The following is a 21,060-nucleotide window of genomic DNA, read 5'->3' as shown; positions in this document are numbered from 1 at the left end:
GAAATATCTAACAGGTCATCGGATAACAGACTGAAGCGAAGACCAAAACATAAAGCTATACGCCAGTATGTCAAGTGATAGTCGTGTCCAAAGCCAAACTGCAGTTACTGAGGTGGTTTCATGTGATAATAACTATGGAGATGATCCTTGGAGACATCTGCGAGGAGACAGACATTAGGGCATGAAATGTAAACCGTTGAGATTTTATGGGCAAAGTGGAAGTGTGAATCTTCGCTGGCCGTACGATACAATTACGGTTCACCTGCCAACGATTTGATTGCATGATGCAATGCAGTTCAGAGTGTAACCCTGCTTATTTTCTGAAGGTACAATTTATAGATGTCCCCTGAATGCCTTGCATGCAGGGTATCGGTAGACACTAGAATTTACAGATGTCCCCTAAATGCCTCACACGCAGGCTGTCACTAGATGCCCAGTCCCCACTTAGTTACTGCAGCGCAAGCAACTCAGACAGGTAAGCGACCAAAAATGACTTTGAAAAGAATGAGGTAACGAGTTCTAATGTCAACTTTACTTAAGTTGAAATCAAGTGATTATATCTACCTGCGCAGGCCACCCAAGTAGTTCTTATGTGTGGAGACGATAGGCTATAATTTAATCACTTCCGTGGTGCAAAATCTTCTATGTCCGCATCGCAATTCATATGAGAATCGAGAAATGTCCACACCTCTAGCAAAGTATGTAGAAGTGCAGACCTTTTGCAGAACGATTTTCCTTTAATTAGGGATGAAAATAAGTTCAAATAAGTGTACGATGCCTGGAAAAAGGGCTTTTTCACACTCAAGTGGCCTGAAGTACCAGTTGAGATTTTTCAGAAGTCTGCCTTAAAGTTCATAACAAAAGAGTGAACTGAGTGTCGTCATTAATTCTCTCCAAAAAGGCCATTCAGAGATGTATACTTCTATATGCTTCAAAAAATCAGATGGGTATTTATTTTTGTGTGTGTGTGTGGTCAAGTTCCCCCCAAACTTTGGAAAGTTTTGAAAAGAGAGTAACTTTTGAAACATACCCACTTAATTTGAGACCTCATATTAGCCTCAAGAAAGCTTAAAGAGCATTTTAATGCATTTTTATTACAATTTTGTGCCGCTGTCTCCTATTGCCGCTAACAATCATACAACAACCAGAAACATATACGCTATGCATACGGGCATAAGATTAAGACAGCCTTAAAATATCTGAAGCTATCATACTTTGGCTGATAGGATAACACACAAACCACACCAAACTGCTCAACTTTAATACTCAGAACTACATGAGATAAAGCGCTATAAAGAGATATATGTATCTTGCCATTTTTATTTGAATATCCAGACCAGAGCATGCATGTGTAAGCCTCTGTTAGCACAGCATCATCATTTGTATCCACAGGGTGACTCGGCAATAGAGGCAATACAGATATTGTTAGCAGTTTAACACAAGAGTCTCCAGCCATGCTCTGTGAGGTTGCACTTGGGCATAGCAGTACTTTTAGCTGAATGCTAAGTTTAGTATGCTAACATGCTAATGTTAGCAGGTGTTATGTCAACCATACCCACCACCTTAGTTTCTTAGTTTAGTTCTTTAGCATGCTGACATTTTCTAATTAGCATGAATAGATCACAAACCAAAATATTGGAGAAGTCAAAAAAGTAACCGCTTCACAAAAAGTGAAGGGATCACAAAATCTATTTCAAATGGGGCAAATAAATGTCTGCACCAAATTTCATGTCAATCAATTAGTTAATTTCACTAAATTGTTTGTTGTCAACTCCATGGTAGCACTACAGGATAGTGAACAATTAACAATATATGTACAAACCCTCATGGCGAACCAGTCCTTAAGTTGTTGAGCTATTTCAGTCTGACTTTAGTGGTGGACAGACTGAGAGCAACACTGCTATAACACACGTCCTACAGGCCAAACCCAAACTGAGATTACAACCATTAGTCACGACCTCGAACATCAGCACAAACACGAAACATAATCATTTACACTGTGACCTGCAGAGCCTGTCCTGAATTTCATAATATTCTGCGTACAGCTTCTTGCAAGTATCTAGTAATGCTGTGTCTAATTAAGAGCGTGTCCAAATAATTCTGTTTACCACTGCTTTACTGGCTAGTTTGTGTGATAGTTGGTATTAGATGAACATACTGATACCACACAAACAAATAATAAAAATGAGATCCAACAAACTACAGGTGCCTCAGAGATGATGACCAATATCAATTTTCAATACTAAACACTAAAATCTTTACTTTTGGTTTGAGAACAGGCCCAGAAGTTTCTGTTTTCTGTTTCTATTTTTATCATTTATCCCCAGAGATACTGTACCCGTTTCTGACATCAAGATAGCTGCATGCTGTGTGAATATCTTGGCGACAGTTTGATTTATTAGTGCAATATATCATGGTAATTAAAACCCACAACTCTAGCTGCATCACTGTTCATCAGAACCTGAAGAGAAAGCTCAAATAGCAGAAACTGTGCCAAAGAAATCTCTAGAAATCATATGGGTCACACAGCTGTTAGTGGACACACAATGTGGAGTTGAAATTCAATGGGAAACGGGCAAACAGCGTTTATTTCAATCATTTCTTCTGATGTAATCACTGGGTAGTGCACGGCAACTATCACTGATGCATCAGGACACCTTTTTTCCTCAGGAAATGTTCTCCGTTGTGGATAAATACACACAGCTCTCCCCATCGTACTGCCACCTTTTCAAAATAAACAGGGTTTTTCTGGCACTGCTGTTTGCACAAGCAGTTTTATACCACCGTCCACCCCAATGCACACATCCCTCTAATCTGTGACCATGAACCTGCGCATGAAGTGGTGAACTGAGCAACAGTCTGGGTATGTAGGGTGTAACAGAAACCCCTCAGGGGCAGAGACAGAACGGGCAGAGGACAGAAAGACAGGGAATATGTGCGATAAACAAATATGGTGAGCAGTGGAAGTGTGAAAGTGACAAGACACGGCATGCTTGCAGTCAGTCAGTCATTATGAGACAGGTAGGTCGACGCTTCACAGAAAAATCCCCTCTCGGATCGGGCCGAGCGCCCACTGATGGTTCGGGCCAAGTGTTTGGAGGAAAGAGGAATCACTTTTTGGTATGAACATGTAGCACTTGCATATCTGCGTAGCTGCTAAAGACAGAAACACTCTTCCTGGACTGGTTGTACAAGAATAGACAGACACACCCTCTGGTGGTGAAAAGAAAAATAGCAGGTCCGCTTCACAAAAGATGTATGCTGCTACACAAAGTAAAGGGTGACCTGTCACAATTTTTGCATAATCACCTGATCGCAACAATTTGAGCTGAACCAGAATCATTTTGCTTATTATTGGTACCTGTCACTGTCAATAATGTCTTTACATAAAAAAAAAAGTTGTTATTTTGTCATGTAAGCCCTCTGCAATTTGTGTCTACAAAGTGCAGAGGACAAATGGAAATGTCTATTTATATATTTCAATGTTCAATGCCAATAAATGTCTCTTATTCATACGGAGCATTATTAAACTGTGGTTTACTCTATAATAGTGTCATAATATAAACAGAAATAGACAATTACATTAGTCACAATTATTTGGATAATCGTGAATTACAATTTCATGATCGTTAGCCCTGGTGATTAGCAATAATCATTCACCTTTATATTCCCCATTACAGGAAATGCCCTTGTCTCTTTGTACCGTCATTAGTTTAGCAGTAAAACTACTATCCTATAATAGAGGATCTGAAGCAAATGCATCTTATGATTTTGAAAGTTAGGTGCAAATTTATTACAAATTGCAAACTGCAATGCGAATTTATCTTTGATTCTTTGAATCAAATCTCAACATATTGACTTAAACTAAGTGCAAATGCAGAACATAAATTGACCAATTGCACAAGAATGCAACCTTTGTACTATGACACCTGAATCCTCACCAGTGCAGCCAAAGGTTTTCGTAATCACATAATAAGAATCACAAAGTCAAGTTTGTTGAAAACCACCAACCTGAAAAGGATACATGAGAATTTCAAAGGCACCGACTATCACTCAGAGTACAGTATGGTCAAATCTACCATTGCACATGTACTTCTGCCTTGAGCAGGCTGCCCTCACCCACTGATAAAAACAGATAAGATAAGACAGTTGAAAACACAATAAAATCCATGTGGTAAAGTGGATTACTGGGAGTTTCCTGGTGTTCCTCTAAATATATCTTGTGTTGCCCATAGACCCAACATGGAGACTAGTCCATCCAGCTGCTAGGTCACACAGTTTTAGATGACTTATGACCCAGAGGGCAAAGCTTTTCCTTGCTATTTCCCCCTACTTCTGAGACCTCCTGCCAGGGTAGCTTTCCAGTTGTCCAAACCCATTGAACCTTGCCCCTGTCAACTCCATGAAAATCATAATCATGAAAAACGGGAAGGTTATAACATAGTTTCTGAGAAACAGCCCTTTAAATGTTTAGGAGCGAGAGGTAAAAGTAATTCACTATCAGTTGCTGATACCTTAAAAAACAAATAAGGCCAACTATTAAATCAGGATAAATTAATTTGAGGTCGATACCGTTATAAATATACTAATATACTAATATAAAAATGTGGTTCGGGTAGTGGAACGACACTGATAGAAAAGTCATAATGAATTAGTTAATTTTGAGCTGTGCTTGCAGCGGGGCTCCAGGGGTGTTGTGCAGTCCATCACATTTACATATATTTACATAATGTAATGCCTAATATTAATTCTGTTCAAACATTGACAAGATGATGAATCCAAATGACTTTGGTGATCCCTTTACTTTTCATCTGACACCATTATAAAGTTACCAGTTTTCATGTTATATAGAATCTCTTAATTTTTTTGATGATCAAGCTGCTCATTGCCATGATCCCATGAAACGGCTACAGACATCCACAGATAACGTGTTTACTGATCCACTGACTTCTAGTTCAACCATCAGGTCAAACTTTTAAAGCTGTCCAGTAGCCTTCAGTTTGACCAAATGCCTGCAAATTCCTCATCAGCCTTGTATGTATGTGAGCATGCTAACACGCTAAACTCAGGTGGTGAACATGGAAGACATTTAGACCTGCTAAACATCAGTGTGTTAACATTTACATTAGCATTTATCTGAGCACAGCCTCACAGCTAGTGACAAGTGTGACAATACACTCTTCATCTTCTTCATAAAATTGCTGAAGTCTCTTCCTAACTGCTTTGTCTAAATATGGCAAAAATAAAATGTGAGAATCTTCGTCACGTGTTCTTGTTGAAATTCTAAATCAAATAGATCAATTTCCAAAGAATTTAAGGCAACTATTGTTGGAATTATTACGAAGGTAACAGTTCTATAGCTTTTGAATACCCGTTTCCTGTAAAATGTCAGCAGCCTTTCGCTGACACTTTTTAATAGCCATCACTGAAATAGCAATGTCCCCCAGCAGGAGAAGGAAAAACATGTTGGGTTATGGGTTTTGGCTGTAGATGGCTGCTGCTATGATTAATATTATTCCTGCTGGTCTAATGAACAGGACACACAGTGAGCCACGGGGCTATGAAATGATTTCCAATCAGCGAGCGAGCAAATCATTTTTTTTAAAGAGGATAAAAAAATTAAAAAAAATATATTAAAAAAAAAAAAATCATTTTCAGCCCCTTTAGGGGTGTGAATACAAGAGAAAGGAACAAACACAGACAGAATAATTTGACTGTCTACCATCCAAGTTTATACACGTGACAGTGGAACTTCAATTATATTTGGCTGAAGGGAGCGTTGTGAAGAATGAAGGCTGCTGTTTTGATCTCACCTCAAGAAAATGAGGAGGCAATATTAGGGTAAGAAACCACAGCAGTCTTCTGCCTTAAATGCCTGTATTTGTTTAAGCGAGGAGCTCTTTGGGCATGCTGGTACTTGGGCACAAATACCGGTGTTGACGCTCGTTTGGCCGGCACTCACGAGTCACCGCACACACGGGCAGGGTTAGGAATGTGACTGGAGGGTTGCTCAAATGGACTCGTCTTCATAAAAACATCCATACACTCAAACTGCGCAGTGGTATTATGTGAATTTGCTGTGCTGTTACAAATCCCTTGAGTCAGACATTTTCCACAGCCGCTAGAGATGCAACACACTACAGCATCTAAAACATCTGCTGAGACTTGTATGTACAGCCCTTTGTTGAGCAAACAAAAACTATGTAAATACATAAATGTAGGTAATATAAAGAAATATATATAATTAAAATGTAGAAATGATATTTGAGCTGCTGTAAAGAAAAACCTTGAATCCCATGATGGCGGTTAAAGATCAGGTAGACACAGAGCAGGTTGTGACTTGCCCCTTTGACAAGTCAAATGCACCTATTCTTCACGATGACCAACATCTGACTCAGCGGGTCTTCCTGGACAGGTCTCCTCCCACATCTCAATATATATACGCAGACATTTACAAAAAGCAACAGACAAGACAATCAAACCACACTAAACAAGAACATCACAATAAAGTCTGCTGCATTTTTGTTTCTCATCAAAACTTACCAAACAGCCAAAAGCAGCCTCCAAGAGAGAAAACATGTAGAAATGAAAACAAAGACAGCTGAACGTCAGTGGTAACTAAAGGAATTTTGCTTTGCTTTTCACAAAATGTAGTAACGGTCTGCTCTATGCAAGACGGCTGCTAACAAAAGCTCTTGAACAAACGTATCAGACAGTTAGGCTGTTAAAACGTTAGAAAACAGCGAACAAGAATGAGTCATTTGTGGTTTTTCTCACTGTGACAGGAGGTAATGGTAAAATGAAGAAGTCCCATTATAGAGGCTGAGTTTAATGGACTTCCTTTAAATATGGATCTTGAATTATTCATAACTTCATTATTGTAGCTCATACCGACTGATGTGACAGCTTAAAAAGGGCCGTTTCCTACGCAATGGTTAACTAAATGTCTAAAGAATAAAAAAAAAAAAATGTCCAGTGACAGCCGTTAACCTGAAGACTCAACTGAAGCCAGCGGTGGTGTCGAAGACAAAGGCACTAATCGTCGACTCCACTCTTTCACACGGTACAAACTGTACTGTGACTTTTTCAAAAAAGTATCAAAACTCTCCAAATGTGTAACTGACATCACTTTGGTGATAGGCAGACACATGTCTGATCCGCAGAGAGACAGAAACACAGGAACACCGGGAGAGCACAGCTTGATGAGGCTTAGTCTGAGCCGCCGCACAGCAGTTTGTCTCTCATCAGCAAAATCGTCGTGCTCCTGTTGCTCAGCATGACTGACTGACTGTGTGTGTGTGTGTGTGTGTGTGTGTGTGTGTGTGTGCGTGTGCGTGTGCGTGTGCGTGAACAGGCTGATGTCAGCCTCAGCCCACCCAAAGTCAGTCAATAAACTCAGACCCCCCCCCCCCCCTCTCCCAACATTGCTAATCTCTGCATCAGTAACCCAACACGCACTCGCTGTTCATAGTTTTAAACGATCTGACTGAACACACGGCACCCAAGCGTTACGCACGGCAAACAAACATGGTACAAACAAAGACACGCGTACACTTCTGCTCCCGGGTGGGTACGACGCAGACCGGAGCTCTGTGCTCCGTGCGGGCCGTCGCGGGCACAGCATGGGAACGCAGACGGGTAATGCTGCCGAGATGACCTCATGGCTGCCCCTGTGGAGCCAGACGTTAATCCTAAAAACACAGATCGCCTCTCTAACACCTACAATACGGCCAACACAACATCCAGCCTAAAGCAAACCAGCGCTGATCCTGTCTGACAGTTTGCCTCCTGTGGTCAATCCCAGTCAAATGTGTGTGAACAAACGCAGCAAACTTTTTGAGGGGGGGAAAGAAATAGACCTAAAGAAAAACAGAAATACAAGTTGATACAGAATGGAGATAATTGTTGATCACTTGGTCTCTGCAAAATATTAACAACTACTGGCCAGACTGCCATGAAATTTGATATAGGTATTCATGGTCCTTAAATGACTTTGCTGACCCCCAAAGGTTCACACCATCTGGCAAATTGACACTTGCCCTGAAGACACACTTAAAATCTGGGGGGCAGATCACACACCATAGAAATAATTATGAACACTCCACTCCAAGTTTTCCTCTTACACCACCGTCAAGCCAAAACCTCCACTTTGCATCTATGAACAGTCTAAATACATAATAATATAAATCACCTACATATGTAATAGGCAGACAGCCGAGTGGTGAAAAAACCTTTTGGTTTCAGTAGCTTGGTTTACAGCAGCTGTGGCCTGGAGGCTGAGAAACAGGCTTGGGATCGAAGGTTTGTCAGTTCAATTACTTGGACAAGCAAGGAAAAAAATATCTACGGCCCTTTAACAAGGCACTCAACCCCCAACGGCTCTCAGTGTTTGTGTTAAATGCAGAGGTCAAATTCCTGAATGTTAAAGATCATACTTTTTGTAACACACTGGCACAAATGATTGTTCTTCAGTTAACATTGCAGCCTCTGGGGGACAGCGGCTTCGCTTTACACCGTCATTCTTCTTCATATCACTAGTTTGGCTTCCATTTACCTGAAGTGTGTTTCACAGTTTACGTGACGTTTACTTGGCAGTGACAGCTAGCAGTAGTCTACCGTGCAATTTCAAAGCTCATCCGAGAGTAGTTATTAAACCTTTATTTTTACAGAAGTTGAGATTGGTATAAAAATACAATCTCGTGAAACAATAAGCCATGCGGATAAATTATTCTGTGCATATCATTTCAGAAGCGACACCTTCAGCCTCTGTGCCATGAAAAGACAACACAGCAATTTTCTAAAAGTAAAAGTTCATTGTTCAAGATGAAAAGGAAGATGTTTTAGAAAATTGGGTACTGTGAGATGCCTGGTATTCACTTGTGACAGTAATATTTGCACCATTGTATTGCATGAACATCTTTCTGACAGAGCAGCATGCAGACCGGTAATTTAGTCTGACAGGCGCTTGTCAGAAAATTTGAACAGCGTTATAGTCTGACCAAGAAATTAACATTCAGTCTAAAACAACTCAACCCCAAACAGCAAACACAGCGCATACTTTGAAAACGAGGGAGAGAGGAAAAGAGGATTTGATCAAATCCCGACCCCACCAGCAGAGGGGTAAGAGCGCCTGCCGGGTGTCTCCGAGTTGGAGCATCAACTTGCTGAAGGAGCTTCTTCTTGATAAGTAGGTACTCGGGCTGCTCAACAGCTTGAGTGAGATTCCTCAGAGGTTTTAGAAGGCTACAAAACAAGTTCCCACACAGGCATCATTCTGCTTTGGCTCCCACGTTGGTAAGATGCTATTTCTGCATATGTGAAAACAATCTTACATGTCGCAGAGAGTCATCAGTACTATAGTTAACTGCCTAGGTGACATATGTTAGGGTGTGCATGTTTATTTTTCCTACATCACGAACAGAAAAGTACAGCAGCACAGTAAAGGATATGTGTCATCTTCTTCTGCAATTATTTTGTCCGAGAGGATTTATAAGAAAAGCAGCAGCGAACCAAGCACACTGCTGAGGTTGAAATCGCAGCAGTGGACCATTACACAACTCTCTTAAGAGCCGCACTGACCACAGGTTTTAAAAGCTTCAGCATTCGATAGCAGGCAGGTGGGAGACAGAAGAAAAAAGGTTGTTGTACCGTATTGATGATGCCACACTAACAAAAAGCAAGCTGGTAGTTTGGGTTGGTATCAGATTTGATCAGTTCAGATTTGTCTTTTCAGTCTGAGGTCTCCTATACTTTTGATTTGGATTCTCAATACATCAATTCAAACAGTTAAAATTATATTTTCCATTAGCAATATCTTTCTGGTAATGAAAAATAGCTTATTTTGGAGCATTGTGAATAACTGGAGATATGAAAAACACGTTTCTTTGTAGAAAGCTGCTCAGAATACTTTAACATGTCAAACACACTTCATATCTTTTGCATGAAAATGTTCTTTGTGAATATTGTCATCACTACATTCAGAGCTTTGTTAATACAGTGTTTACAAAAAGGATACATTAAAACAGATTTTACAATTCACTGCCTTATTATGTCCTCTTACTTGGTTGATGGAGCTGAACGGAGGTCATGGCTTGTTAGATTAGATTAGATTAGATGAGAGCTCTTAGCTAACTGTAGTGGTAGTAGTGCGAGTGTGTGTGCAGGTAGAAATAAATAAAATCAACATTCATTTTATAACTTGCACAATACAGATCAAAGCTAAAGTGGCTGCTACTGATTGATGCATTGTCTGTTTTAAAAACAACCACATGAAAAGTAGAAAAATTAGTTCAGATAAACTGAAATGAGCAATTGAAATGTTTTTCTTTCAATACAAACAGAGACACACATTGTGGTGCAGTGTGATTTTAACAAAAATGTCCCACTGAGGCTTTTCTAAGTACACAAAATATGTCTCTCATTGTTGAGAACTGATGGTGTAAAACCCGGACGCAGATGGTCTAAACTTGAATAATGTAATACTTGAAAAAAAGATTCAAAACAAAGAAAGAAAGAAAGAAAGAAAGCATGTCTCCCAATTCATTCCCGTTTTTTATTATTTTAAAACAAATTCTCATTTTGAACCAGATTAGGATTTACAACATTGTGGGCAGTATCTGAAATGACATTTTTAAAGTTAGCCTTCTAGATCATCTGAGGACTCATACCTACTTTATAATTTCATCACAAACAAAAAGAAAAAAGTGAAACAGAAGATAGTAATCACTGTGCTCCTTTCTCCTTCCTCCCATCCACACCCTCCTTTTGTTAAAAACAACTTTAAAATCAGGCTTGTTTCAGCTTCCCAACAATGCATTCCAACTATTTCTACCTCCTCTATGCAGTATTATGCCATCATCAACACCTCCCAGCCCTGCTCCCTGTTTTGTAAAATAACACTGCTTCAAGAGTGAGGGAGGCTCTTACATTTCACCCTCAAGGCACATGTCCATTGGGGGAGAAGACAGAAGAAAAGTGGGTGTGATCAGGAACACAAAGAGGCAAGGAAATATGCAGGCAATCAGCAAACTCCCCTCAGAAATGAAAGGGAACGCCAAGTCTGAAATCCTGCCTTCTGAAAAAAATCCAAGTGCACTATACAATATGCCCATGAGAGTTGATGATGCATCATGTGGAGGCAGGAATTATGAAAAACCAGACACAATTTGACTGTGAGGCCCGAAGACCACAAAGCAGCACAAAGACCAATGTTGATTTCAGATATAGATTTAATAAACAGCACGGCTGCCGTTAAGTCTGCGAGTCACATTTGCTGCTTAAAGCCTTAATATAATAAAGTTCAACAACAAGGCTGGCTACAGTAGTAAGGAGGCAAATACCTGAATGAATGCTTTCTCCTTGATTTACCCCTTTCATTAAAACAGGGCTGCCGTGTCTTTACCTTGGGGAATCATCTCGTTAGGGGAGTGTTCAACCCGTCAGAAGGCTGAGGAGGGCTTTCCCAGCTGACAAACCTGAACACGGTCTCAGAAAATATAATAGGGACACAACACAGCTGTTCAATAACAGAAGCCGACGGACTCAAACAACAGTAACCGTGAACAAACGTGGACCTACAGCATGTTGCTGAATGAGAGCTGCTCAGCTCTGTAAAACTGCACTGCTGGCAAAACCACCATCAGAGCTAATTTACCAAAGGCAGCGTTGACAGCGGTGTTTTACAATTACAGGCAGGAGAATTCATCTTACAAAACACGTGTGCGTCCAACTGCCTGTCGAAAATAATAACTGAAGCAATCTGCTCATTGCATCTTCAGGTAAAATTAGATTTAGCACAATACATGTGACTAATAGGGGTTAGGCAAAAAGAAGATAATATATACACACACACACACAGGCTTTTACCAGGCCATTTTAAAGTTAATAGCCCTAATAACAAAACCCAATCAGGTTTATGGATCCTTTGCAGCGCTACAAATAATTATTATTTGTCATTTACTGTGATTTAATGTGCCATTTATTTTCTTAAATCGATCAAAAGTTAGAACTGTTGTGACAACAGCAACCAAGTAGCAGAGGTCTGGAGAGTCAGACTTGGTGGCTTTGAGATATCGTTGGCTTTGGCAAGAATGAGTGACAATTATGATGACTTGTTAAAATGTCTTTAATTTTCTGCCCTAACAGTGACATAATGTCAATTAAGGTACAATTAAAGTGAATGCTGTAGAAAATACCGAACAGTCTCAGAAGACCGATGAATGACTGAATATTACAAAACAACACATAAAATTCTACGATTCTTGGAACACAGACAGAAAATAAACAAGAAGCGGGTCAGAAGTCGTCGCAGCTTCTGTCACTTCACACCAAACCAGATATTTTTCCTCACTAGTTATACAAGCATTACAGAAAGACACTGTCCCTCACCTGTATTCACAGGACACACTCGACTGGCGTGCCCCTGAGCAAGACATGAAATCCATATTTACTTAAAGGTAGCGTTGGTCAGCGGCGCTGCTCTCTAATAACAATAGTTCTGTTTTTATGCTGAACTTCCTGGAGATGTACGACTGAAATAAAAACTTGAGCTGCAGAAATAAGGATTCCTGATCACTTTCTTATAACAGCTGAGATCAAAGCCGAATTATGAGAAACCATGGAAACACCATACTTTAATGATTAAGCTAATGTGATTATGCTCAGGCACTAAGTATAATTGCTGAAAGATATGCGGAATATCAGTTGTATTATTGAAGGGCGTCACAGAGCACCTCGTGATTTCTGTTAACGTAATGGGTTTTTTAGGTTAGGTTAGGTAGTTACTTTATTAATCCCCAAGAGGAAATCTTTTTGCTACAGCAGCATACAGGAAAGCAATAAAACAATAAAAAGCAATAAAATAACAGTTAAAAAAAAAAAATTTAAATATAAATGCACAGTATATACAGTATTTTTTTTTATATATATTTTTATATATATATATATAAACAACCAAGAAACACAGACAACAGTGTTATTGTTGTGTGCTGGATTTTGCCAGAGGTGAGTTATTGTACAGTCTTATTGCAGTGGGCAGGAATGATCTCCTGTATCTGTCCTGTGACAGCGGAGCTGGAGGAGTCTTTTGGAGAAAGTGCTCCTCTGTCCCTGCAGCAGGTGGTGGAGAGGCTGGTCAGAATTATCCAATATGGATAATAATTTAAGTTAATGTTTTTTTTAAAAATCGTCTTTCAGCGTCATCACTTTTTTTAGTTAGATGAAAGTTGGAACCAAATAGAACCACAATCTTTACTGAAACAATCCTTGACATGTGGCATACGGGGAATGCTGCATTGCAACATGTTTTTTGATGATTAACCCAAATGCCAGTGAACCATAAAGGGAGTGACACTGAATGACTTCCATTTCAACCCACTCCAATTTCTTCCAATCTACTACAAACACACAGTAATCTACTGCTGACAGTCCTAATCTGTACAATAACCATCAGAAGCACATTACCAGAATGTATGACTTACAACACTACCATGTGCTCAATAAATGGGATGCTCGCATGTAATTGCTGCACATTGGCTGATGGGCTTGGGTGATGTACAAAATATCCTCAACCCTGCTCTCTGTAAGAAAATACTGCGATATCTGTATTCAGTGTGATACTGAACCTTTTGTGGAAAAACATTTGACAAACTGTTTATACATTCAGGTAACCCGTCAGGACTGATGCGTTTTTGACGATGACGTAAATTACAATACGCGACAAATCAAGACGCGTCATCACATTTAACTCCAAATCTTCTAAAACTCAAATATTTTCCGATAACCTTGCTTGTTTATTTGCAGGATCGCCGAAGATGGTTAGATACAAGCTTAAGTACCACGTTACAAACAACGTGGCAAAATCTCTTCCGGTCTCTCAGGTTATTGTCCCGATGCCGACCCTCAAAGGCCAACACAGTATGGCAAACAAATGTCACTGCATCTCAGTGGAAATAGGACTTTTCTGTAATTCTGTAACAGTGACACCATTACAAACTGTATGTTCTCCAGCAAAATCAGCTCTCTTCAGACCATTTTTTTTTTTTGGTCTTTCAAACGAGGTCAGTGTCTTTCAATGTTAGTAAATCTTTCAAATGAATTGACTTTAATATAGTAGAGTAAATTACAGTGAAGCAAAAGCCTAATAGAAAACATTTTAGCATGTTTAGTTTCAGTGAACAGAATCTAAGTAAAGCTTTCGATAGCTGGATCTTGAGAACGAAAAAAAACATTGCGACAACAGCCCTCAGCCCTCATTATGGTCTGGCAAGGCCATCATGGATGAATCAACATCAGACTTCATTTCACGGAGGAGGCCGAACTGATGACAAGTTTAGTACCGTCTTCACTGAGACAGTAATATGAACCAGCTCACTTTGTGCAACCGAGTGGTTTCAGTGTATTTGGCTATATTGTGCACACAAAACACTGGAGTTCCCCAGCTGACAGTACAGATGTTTGCTGTGACAACAAGCAGTGACTGTGACACTGCAGACTAATCTCAAAACTAACCAGGAAATCCAGTTTCCCCTATTTTCCTTCAAGAGTTTTTTTTTATCTGTAAATACATCTCTAAAAAAAAAAAAAAAAAAATCTTCGCTCAAGCTGAAACATTTTCAGCACATCTGTATTCTGGGTTTGTGGCCAGAGGAATGTTGTTTGAGAACTGTAGGTCAAACCCAATATTTGATCGATATGGACATTCTAATGCAGATATTGTCTTTATATTTGTTTTTATGATGATAAGGATCTGCTTTTCATGAAGCTAATTTATTTTCAACAGAAGAATGCGCTTTTTAATTTACGGCCAAAATCAATGACACAACTTATCAAACACTAAGGATACACATTAAAGCTTTATTTTTGTCCATTTTATGCTAATGAACAAAAAAAAAACATTAAAAATATTCTGCTTCTATAATGTTACGATTTGCTGCTTTTCTCTGTTGGCCGAACAAGATGTCCCTTCGGGCTGTGGGAGACTGAGATGTGGGAAACATTTTTCTAATAACATTTGCTGAGCTTTTGAAATAAAGAAAATAATCAACAGATAAATATATAAATAAATAATGAAAATAAGCATAAGCTGCAGTCATACAGTATACCATATATTCTTTACAGTATGGCGATTCTGCATGTGTCAAGAGAAGCCTTGTGATTAGTAACTTAACAGAAGACTGGGCTTCTAAACAAAAGAATTACAGAAATTGGAGCCATGCCTGGTGCAAACCTGAGCCAAACCAACAGACCTCATCCTGTCTTGAGTCTACGGCTGGTATTAAGGGAATGCCTTGACATTTTGAATCCTGGTTACGAGGTTTTCAGCTTTATTTTTCAGCTACCTTAAACAGTTTGGTGCCATAGTTAGAATTCCTTAGATGAATTAAGCAAATATTCCTCGACGATAATGTCTAAAGAGGACATTTATGGTTCCTTTAATAAACAATAATAACTCACCCAATCGTTATAAGAGAAGACAGAATCAATAATAAACTAACACTGCGGGAGAAGTGGAAGAAGTCACTGTTTCCTCCACTGATTTGTTTTCTTTGGCCAGATTACAGTTACAGTTTGTTCACATACTAAAAGCACTAAAAGCAAGTTTCCTCTGGATTCTCCCTCGCCGCTCCCACTCAAAAAATGCCGGCATATTTCTTAATTGTTAGTCACTCCTCCAGGAAAAAGTGAGCGAGTTCACCTCCCAGGCTTTGTGTACCAATGACTGAATATAAAATATGTACAATAAGGCTTGATGCTGTTCACCTAATAATGCCTTGTTCACTGATTGATTGATTGATTGATCTTTAAGGTATCAGGATGAAACTGGGAAAGGTGCACCTGGTCCGACTATACAATGAATAAGAACTATACCTTTACCCCTGGCAGCACACAAATCCTATCTAAGGTACCAAATGTCTTTATACACACTTAAACTCAGCTGAGACATTCAGAAGTGTTTTTCCTTCGGTATCTGCTTTCACAGAAGAATGCAACGGGAACTTTAACCAAAACTTCACGCAGACCTGTATAAATGCTTCCTCTGTTTCCTCATTACAGTCTACTTGGAGCTTTTCTTGAGGTGGCTTTTTAAAAAAAAAAAAAAAAAAAAAAAAAAAAATGGGTACAGAAGTGCTGCAGGGTAATTAGCAGGCTTTTTTTCCTCGATTTGTAAATGGTTGTCTCTGCCTCTGACTGAGGGAGTGAGACAGTTATCAATGCAGATACAATACCATTTTAAACCTGAAAGGCTTCTTTTCTCTCTCTAAAAAAAAAAAAAAAAAAAAAGGGGGGGGGGGGGCCAGATAGTTTACCACACACAGCTCCTCTAGCTTTGTGCCTTTCTCATGGTAATTGCCGGGAGCTGAAAACAGAGTGCAGTGCCAAACACCCACTGCAAGCTGAACTGTACAGAATTGTAATGACTGTCTATTAAGCGAAGTTTATATGAATAGAAGTTCAAGCGAAGAATTAATTCTAGGCCAATTTAAGTTGCTTAATTTCGATGAAAAGTGTAGACCGGATGGATATCCAAGAGTCCGACTATCTGTCCTGTTGTGTTCTTGGCTGTAACACATGCACACTGTTACATTCCTGGAGGGACATTTGGTGTATCCGTGGTGCCGTGGAGCCCTCATGGCAACTGGCAACAACACTATAGAAATGTGAGGTTTTTGTGTTGGTTTTCTATTAACCTTCAGTTTTTCTATGCAGGATTACGTTTTGATAAGGATATACACACAGATGCTAGTTTGTGAGGTGCACCGAGCTAAAACCAACAAAGTCAAACACATTACCCATTCATTAAATCTGACCTTTGTTGCAGGTTATACTGCTCGGTCATCTCAAGTGGACCAATCCGTTACAGGCATGTTCATCAGCAAGTGTTTTAATAACTGGTTTATCATTTTAGTCATTTTTAAATGAATAAAAAAAAATATATATATATATATATTTGGTCTCATCTGCTCAAGTGAGAAGATTTGGTACTACGTACTATACCATATAGTTTGATTAAGGTAAGATTGGCTTCAGTGAGATTATAATTGCCACTATTTTCACATTTTGTAGACAAACTAGTTCCTATAGAAAACAATTGGACATTTACTTAAGAGTGAATAAGTATCTCTAGTTTGTGGTACTGTTGTCTTATACTGAAAATATCATCGTGTATATATAACTTGCTTGGGCAAAACATTGAAAACCCACAGACTAAAATGATCCTGGAGGAGATTAAACAACTTCGCTAAAACACTTGCAACATAAACATAATCTTCATTTACTTCAGGTGACTGAAGTTACTGAATTAGTTTGAGCGTTTTGAGAACAACAACAACAACAACAACACGGTCCGCTGCTGCAGGTTCAGGCCCGGTCATATAAAAAACAAACAACCTGAACCTTTAATGCATGCAGTGTAGTAAAAAAAAAAAAAAAAAAACTGTGCCAGGCCACACATCCTCCACTTTGCGCGAAGGTGCAGGTGCTTTTTTTAAAACTTGCTGGCGGTGTATTTTTCTAAGCAGACCACACAGCCGCCGTGGGGACGTGACCGCGGTTAAACGTGGTCGTGGAAGAAGTTCGGGTTTACAAACAAATCGCGGCCGGTGTGAAAGCACAACGCCCCGCGTTGGCATCGTCCGGTAAACGCATAGCTCGCTAATCCAACGTTAAGAGACGGGATATTAGCAAAACAAAGCCAACAACGGTTGTCAACTTACTGTGATGGTAACTTCGTGTTTTTTCAATCGATACTTGAGGCTCTTCATCTTGAAACGTGTCGGCTCCGGGTGTTAAAAGTTTCCTTTGCCGAAAAAGTTCATAAATAGTCCGAACACTTCCCAGAAAGTGAAGCCGAAGTAAGTTTTTTTTTTTTTTTTTTAATCTTGTCCCCTTTTCCTTACAGACCGAGTTTCACCTGACGCCTAACCGCAACTCTGATTCACTTTGATTGACAACCTTGTGAGCCAATCGCAATGGAACATGCGCGGCCGGGTCTACCTTTGAGCCAATCGGCAATCGAAGAGGGCGGGACTTCCTTGCAAAGTGCAGTTGGGAGAAGTTGGAGACGTCCTGGGACAGAGCAGGAAAAAACCTGACCTGACGTAAGGCTTACCTGAAGGCCGAAACACCTGGAATAAGAACCCACAACTCTACTAACAACCAGAAATAAAACACCCACTATCTGTTTTTTATTTTTTTTTTATTTTTATTTTTATTTTTATTTTTTTTTTATGGAGCCCCTTCAGGCTCACGGCGAGAATTTGAACGGATTGACTTCTAACTTTTTAAATCTCACATTTAATAACATTTACTAATCTAGCACAAAGTTCAATACTCACAAAACATCATAGGATTCAGTGTATACAGGGCAAACATTAGTTTGACCTGGTGTAACACTTGCAGTTTTTTGTTTTTTTGTGTGTGTGTGTACATGCAGGTCTTCACTCCCCATGATAATAAAACCAAAAACACAGTTGCAGCGTCAAAAAAAAACAACATTTGTTTGAAGGAAATAACTTATTGGATTTGAATGTCACACTGTAAACAAAGACCTCAGTTCTTTTCATCATTAAATCAGAAGAAATCATCAGACACTTTACTCAGGGCCATAATGCGGATTTTAAAAATAACACGTATACCCACTTTCTGGGACCCCAAAAAGCCTTCGTAATTGGAAACAGTATACACTCAAGACTTGTATGTATATAGAAGCTCATATCATTTTCTTTTACTTTGTTCAATACTGATCTCTTTGCTCCACCTGCCATATACAGAAAACAAAGTGAGAAAATTGATATTAGTCAGTGTATTTGATTAATGCATTGTTTAAGTATGTTCAATTCAGGATTTAGATTTTTTTTTTTTTTTACACTGATTACACCTGTACCATCTGTTAAATCAGTGAAGCAGCAGAATGGTGTTTTCAATGCTACAGGGAATAGAAAGGAATCTCCAACATCCAGTAAACACCGAGGCTATATTAACTGCTCATTTTATCAGCAAATATTACCCACACAAACAGTTTAATCTAATATAAACACCATGACAAAATCTAAATACATAGCTACACCTACTCTGAGTTAGCTATTACTTGGTATTATATATGATTAATGGACCATTACCATGCTGTTCACTGTACGTATATACATATGTAGGCTATACCTCAAAACAATTAAGTTAACTCAGACCAATATATTAAAATCTAATATGACAATAGAACATGTGTCCACTAACTCATGTTAAAGCTGAACAGCGATTGTTTCTTTAACCATTGATTTAAGACGCTTTGGAGGTTCTTTTAATAGCCTAATGGTTTAAAAAAAAATAATATTTAACACCATTTGACATTAAATATCATAATAATATCAATATTTAAGCACATATTTTCAATCAACAGATTGTAACTTTTTTTGTATGTTTATGTTTTGCTTACTTTTTCGAAGTTACTATAAATATATTAACTGAGCTGTAATAAAATCTCCTGTGAAGTGCGTTAAAACAACCGGTGGACCTGAGAGATTTTGGGAGATTGAATCAAAAGGAGGGCTAAATGCTGCCCCCTCGTGGTCGTTCATCATCCCTGCCCGCTCTGCTCGACTAAATCATTTAATCAGTAAATTAATAGATGAGTAATAAGCTCTTATGAGTAAAAGTGTTATCATGAAATCAATAACTGTTAACAGATATTTGACATTAACTCACTGTCGAACGCCAATCTAATTTATTATAATCTAATAATAATAATATATTATTATATAATATAATATTATAATATAATATTATTATATAATAATATAATTATTATAATAATAATATAATTATTATAATAATAATTATTATTATTATAATCTAATCAACTCGGCTAAATGCCGTTTCTTTGTTTTGCGTTGCATTTAAAAAAAGTTCTGCTCTTAACGTGTCTTTCCTCCCATGTGTTTTCCTTCGTCTGCGTCCCCATGGCAACAGCGTTACCACGGAGGCGTTGCCACGGAGACCGCAGTTCCATCCGTCCGTCCGTCCGTCTGGGCTGGAGGCGCCGAGACACACTGCCCTGACAATGGGTGTGGGACTGTTCATCACAGACTCTGCAGCTCTGAGGTTGTTGTCCGGGTTCAAACAATTACTGAACGGCATGTTCTTATCAAACCCTGCAGCGTGTCCAAATGTAAAATTAACACTACATGGGCAATATAAATGGATCTGTTGCTGAGGCTGTTTGCCCAATCACACAGTTCCTATGAAATGGTATTAACACGTGCTTCAACAGCTGTTTTTGCAGCTTCTACGGCTTCTAGTATAGAAGAAAAATGTTGGAAGTATTTCGTTTTTGTGTCACACTCAAAATACATATTCACCAATATCATAGCTGGATTAAGCTCCGCTATATGCTCCTGTCAACTTTAACCTTTAACTACGGTTTCAGGGGGAAATATCATGGTTAATACTCCGTGACCTTTATAAGATAGCAAATTTATACACAAAACATACAATCAATAATGTTAATTGTAATGTTATTTGTTTCGCAACCAACTACACAAGTGCTGCTTACACATGATGGTGTCAGTAACTGTTATCCAACACGTGTATGATGTGTAATTACATTACCATGGAGCACTTTTACATTTATGATCACTGTGCTACACTTATGTAAAGGATGTATGTAAATGACCCACCTTAAAGCCAGTATGACAGTAATCCAGACTTTATCTATATATTACATTATATATATTATCATATATTATATTTAACTTTAATTTTTTTTTAAAAATTTAAAAAAAAAGATTTTTCCCAGCACATATTCTTGTTAAATAGTCCACCAGTCTCATTTAGTGACCCACAAAAATGAAACCATCTGCACGTCATGATCTGGATTTCTATTGCTGAATGTATTTATTATTTAATAATTGATTCATGCTCATTTATCCATATTAATCCTCAGATATATACTGTATGTTCTAGTCTGTCATTTGATGCAAAAACTCCGTGCCAGCAGTGCCTGTCTTCATCATGAAAGTTTTACAAAGAATATTAAAATCATAATGGGTTTTATGGTTGCAGGCATTT

The 21,060-nt window shown here is 38.7% G+C and overlaps 1 protein-coding gene and 1 long non-coding RNA gene across 4 annotated transcripts in view; one reads left to right on the top strand and one right to left on the bottom strand.

Moving 5' to 3' along the window:
• The window catches only part of uacab (uveal autoantigen with coiled-coil domains and ankyrin repeats b), a 44,525-nt gene extending 26,581 nt beyond the window's left edge, over positions 1 to 17,944 (bottom strand). For both annotated transcript variants that reach the window (XM_069174409.1, XM_069174410.1), the window contains exon 1: positions 17,715 to 17,944. In XM_069174409.1, coding sequence (XP_069030510.1) covers positions 17,715 to 17,762 — 48 coding nt within the window. In that variant the 5' untranslated portion in view covers positions 17,763 to 17,944. The remainder of the gene's footprint in view (positions 1 to 17,714) is intronic.
• On the top strand, positions 404 to 21,026 carry LOC138213358 (uncharacterized). Of its 2 annotated transcripts, XR_011179518.1 has the most exons (3): positions 404 to 475; positions 17,900 to 18,098; positions 19,963 to 21,026. It is a non-coding gene; the product is annotated as an uncharacterized lncRNA (long non-coding RNA). The 2 variants fall into 2 exon arrangements; XR_011179519.1 differs by lacking the exon at positions 19,963 to 21,026 and having other exon boundaries at positions 17,900 to 18,470.
• Positions 21,027 to 21,060: the final 34 nt, after the last annotated feature.

This window comes from Embiotoca jacksoni, unplaced genomic scaffold (assembly GCF_022577435.1).
Source record: "Embiotoca jacksoni isolate LCO1_2020_lvr unplaced genomic scaffold, fEmbJac1.0.p SCAF_6, whole genome shotgun sequence".
Classification (NCBI taxonomy): domain Eukaryota; kingdom Metazoa; phylum Chordata; class Actinopteri; family Embiotocidae; genus Embiotoca; species Embiotoca jacksoni.
The sequence above is the reverse complement of the archived record's forward strand: the minus strand, read 5'-3'. Positions and strand labels throughout refer to the sequence as shown.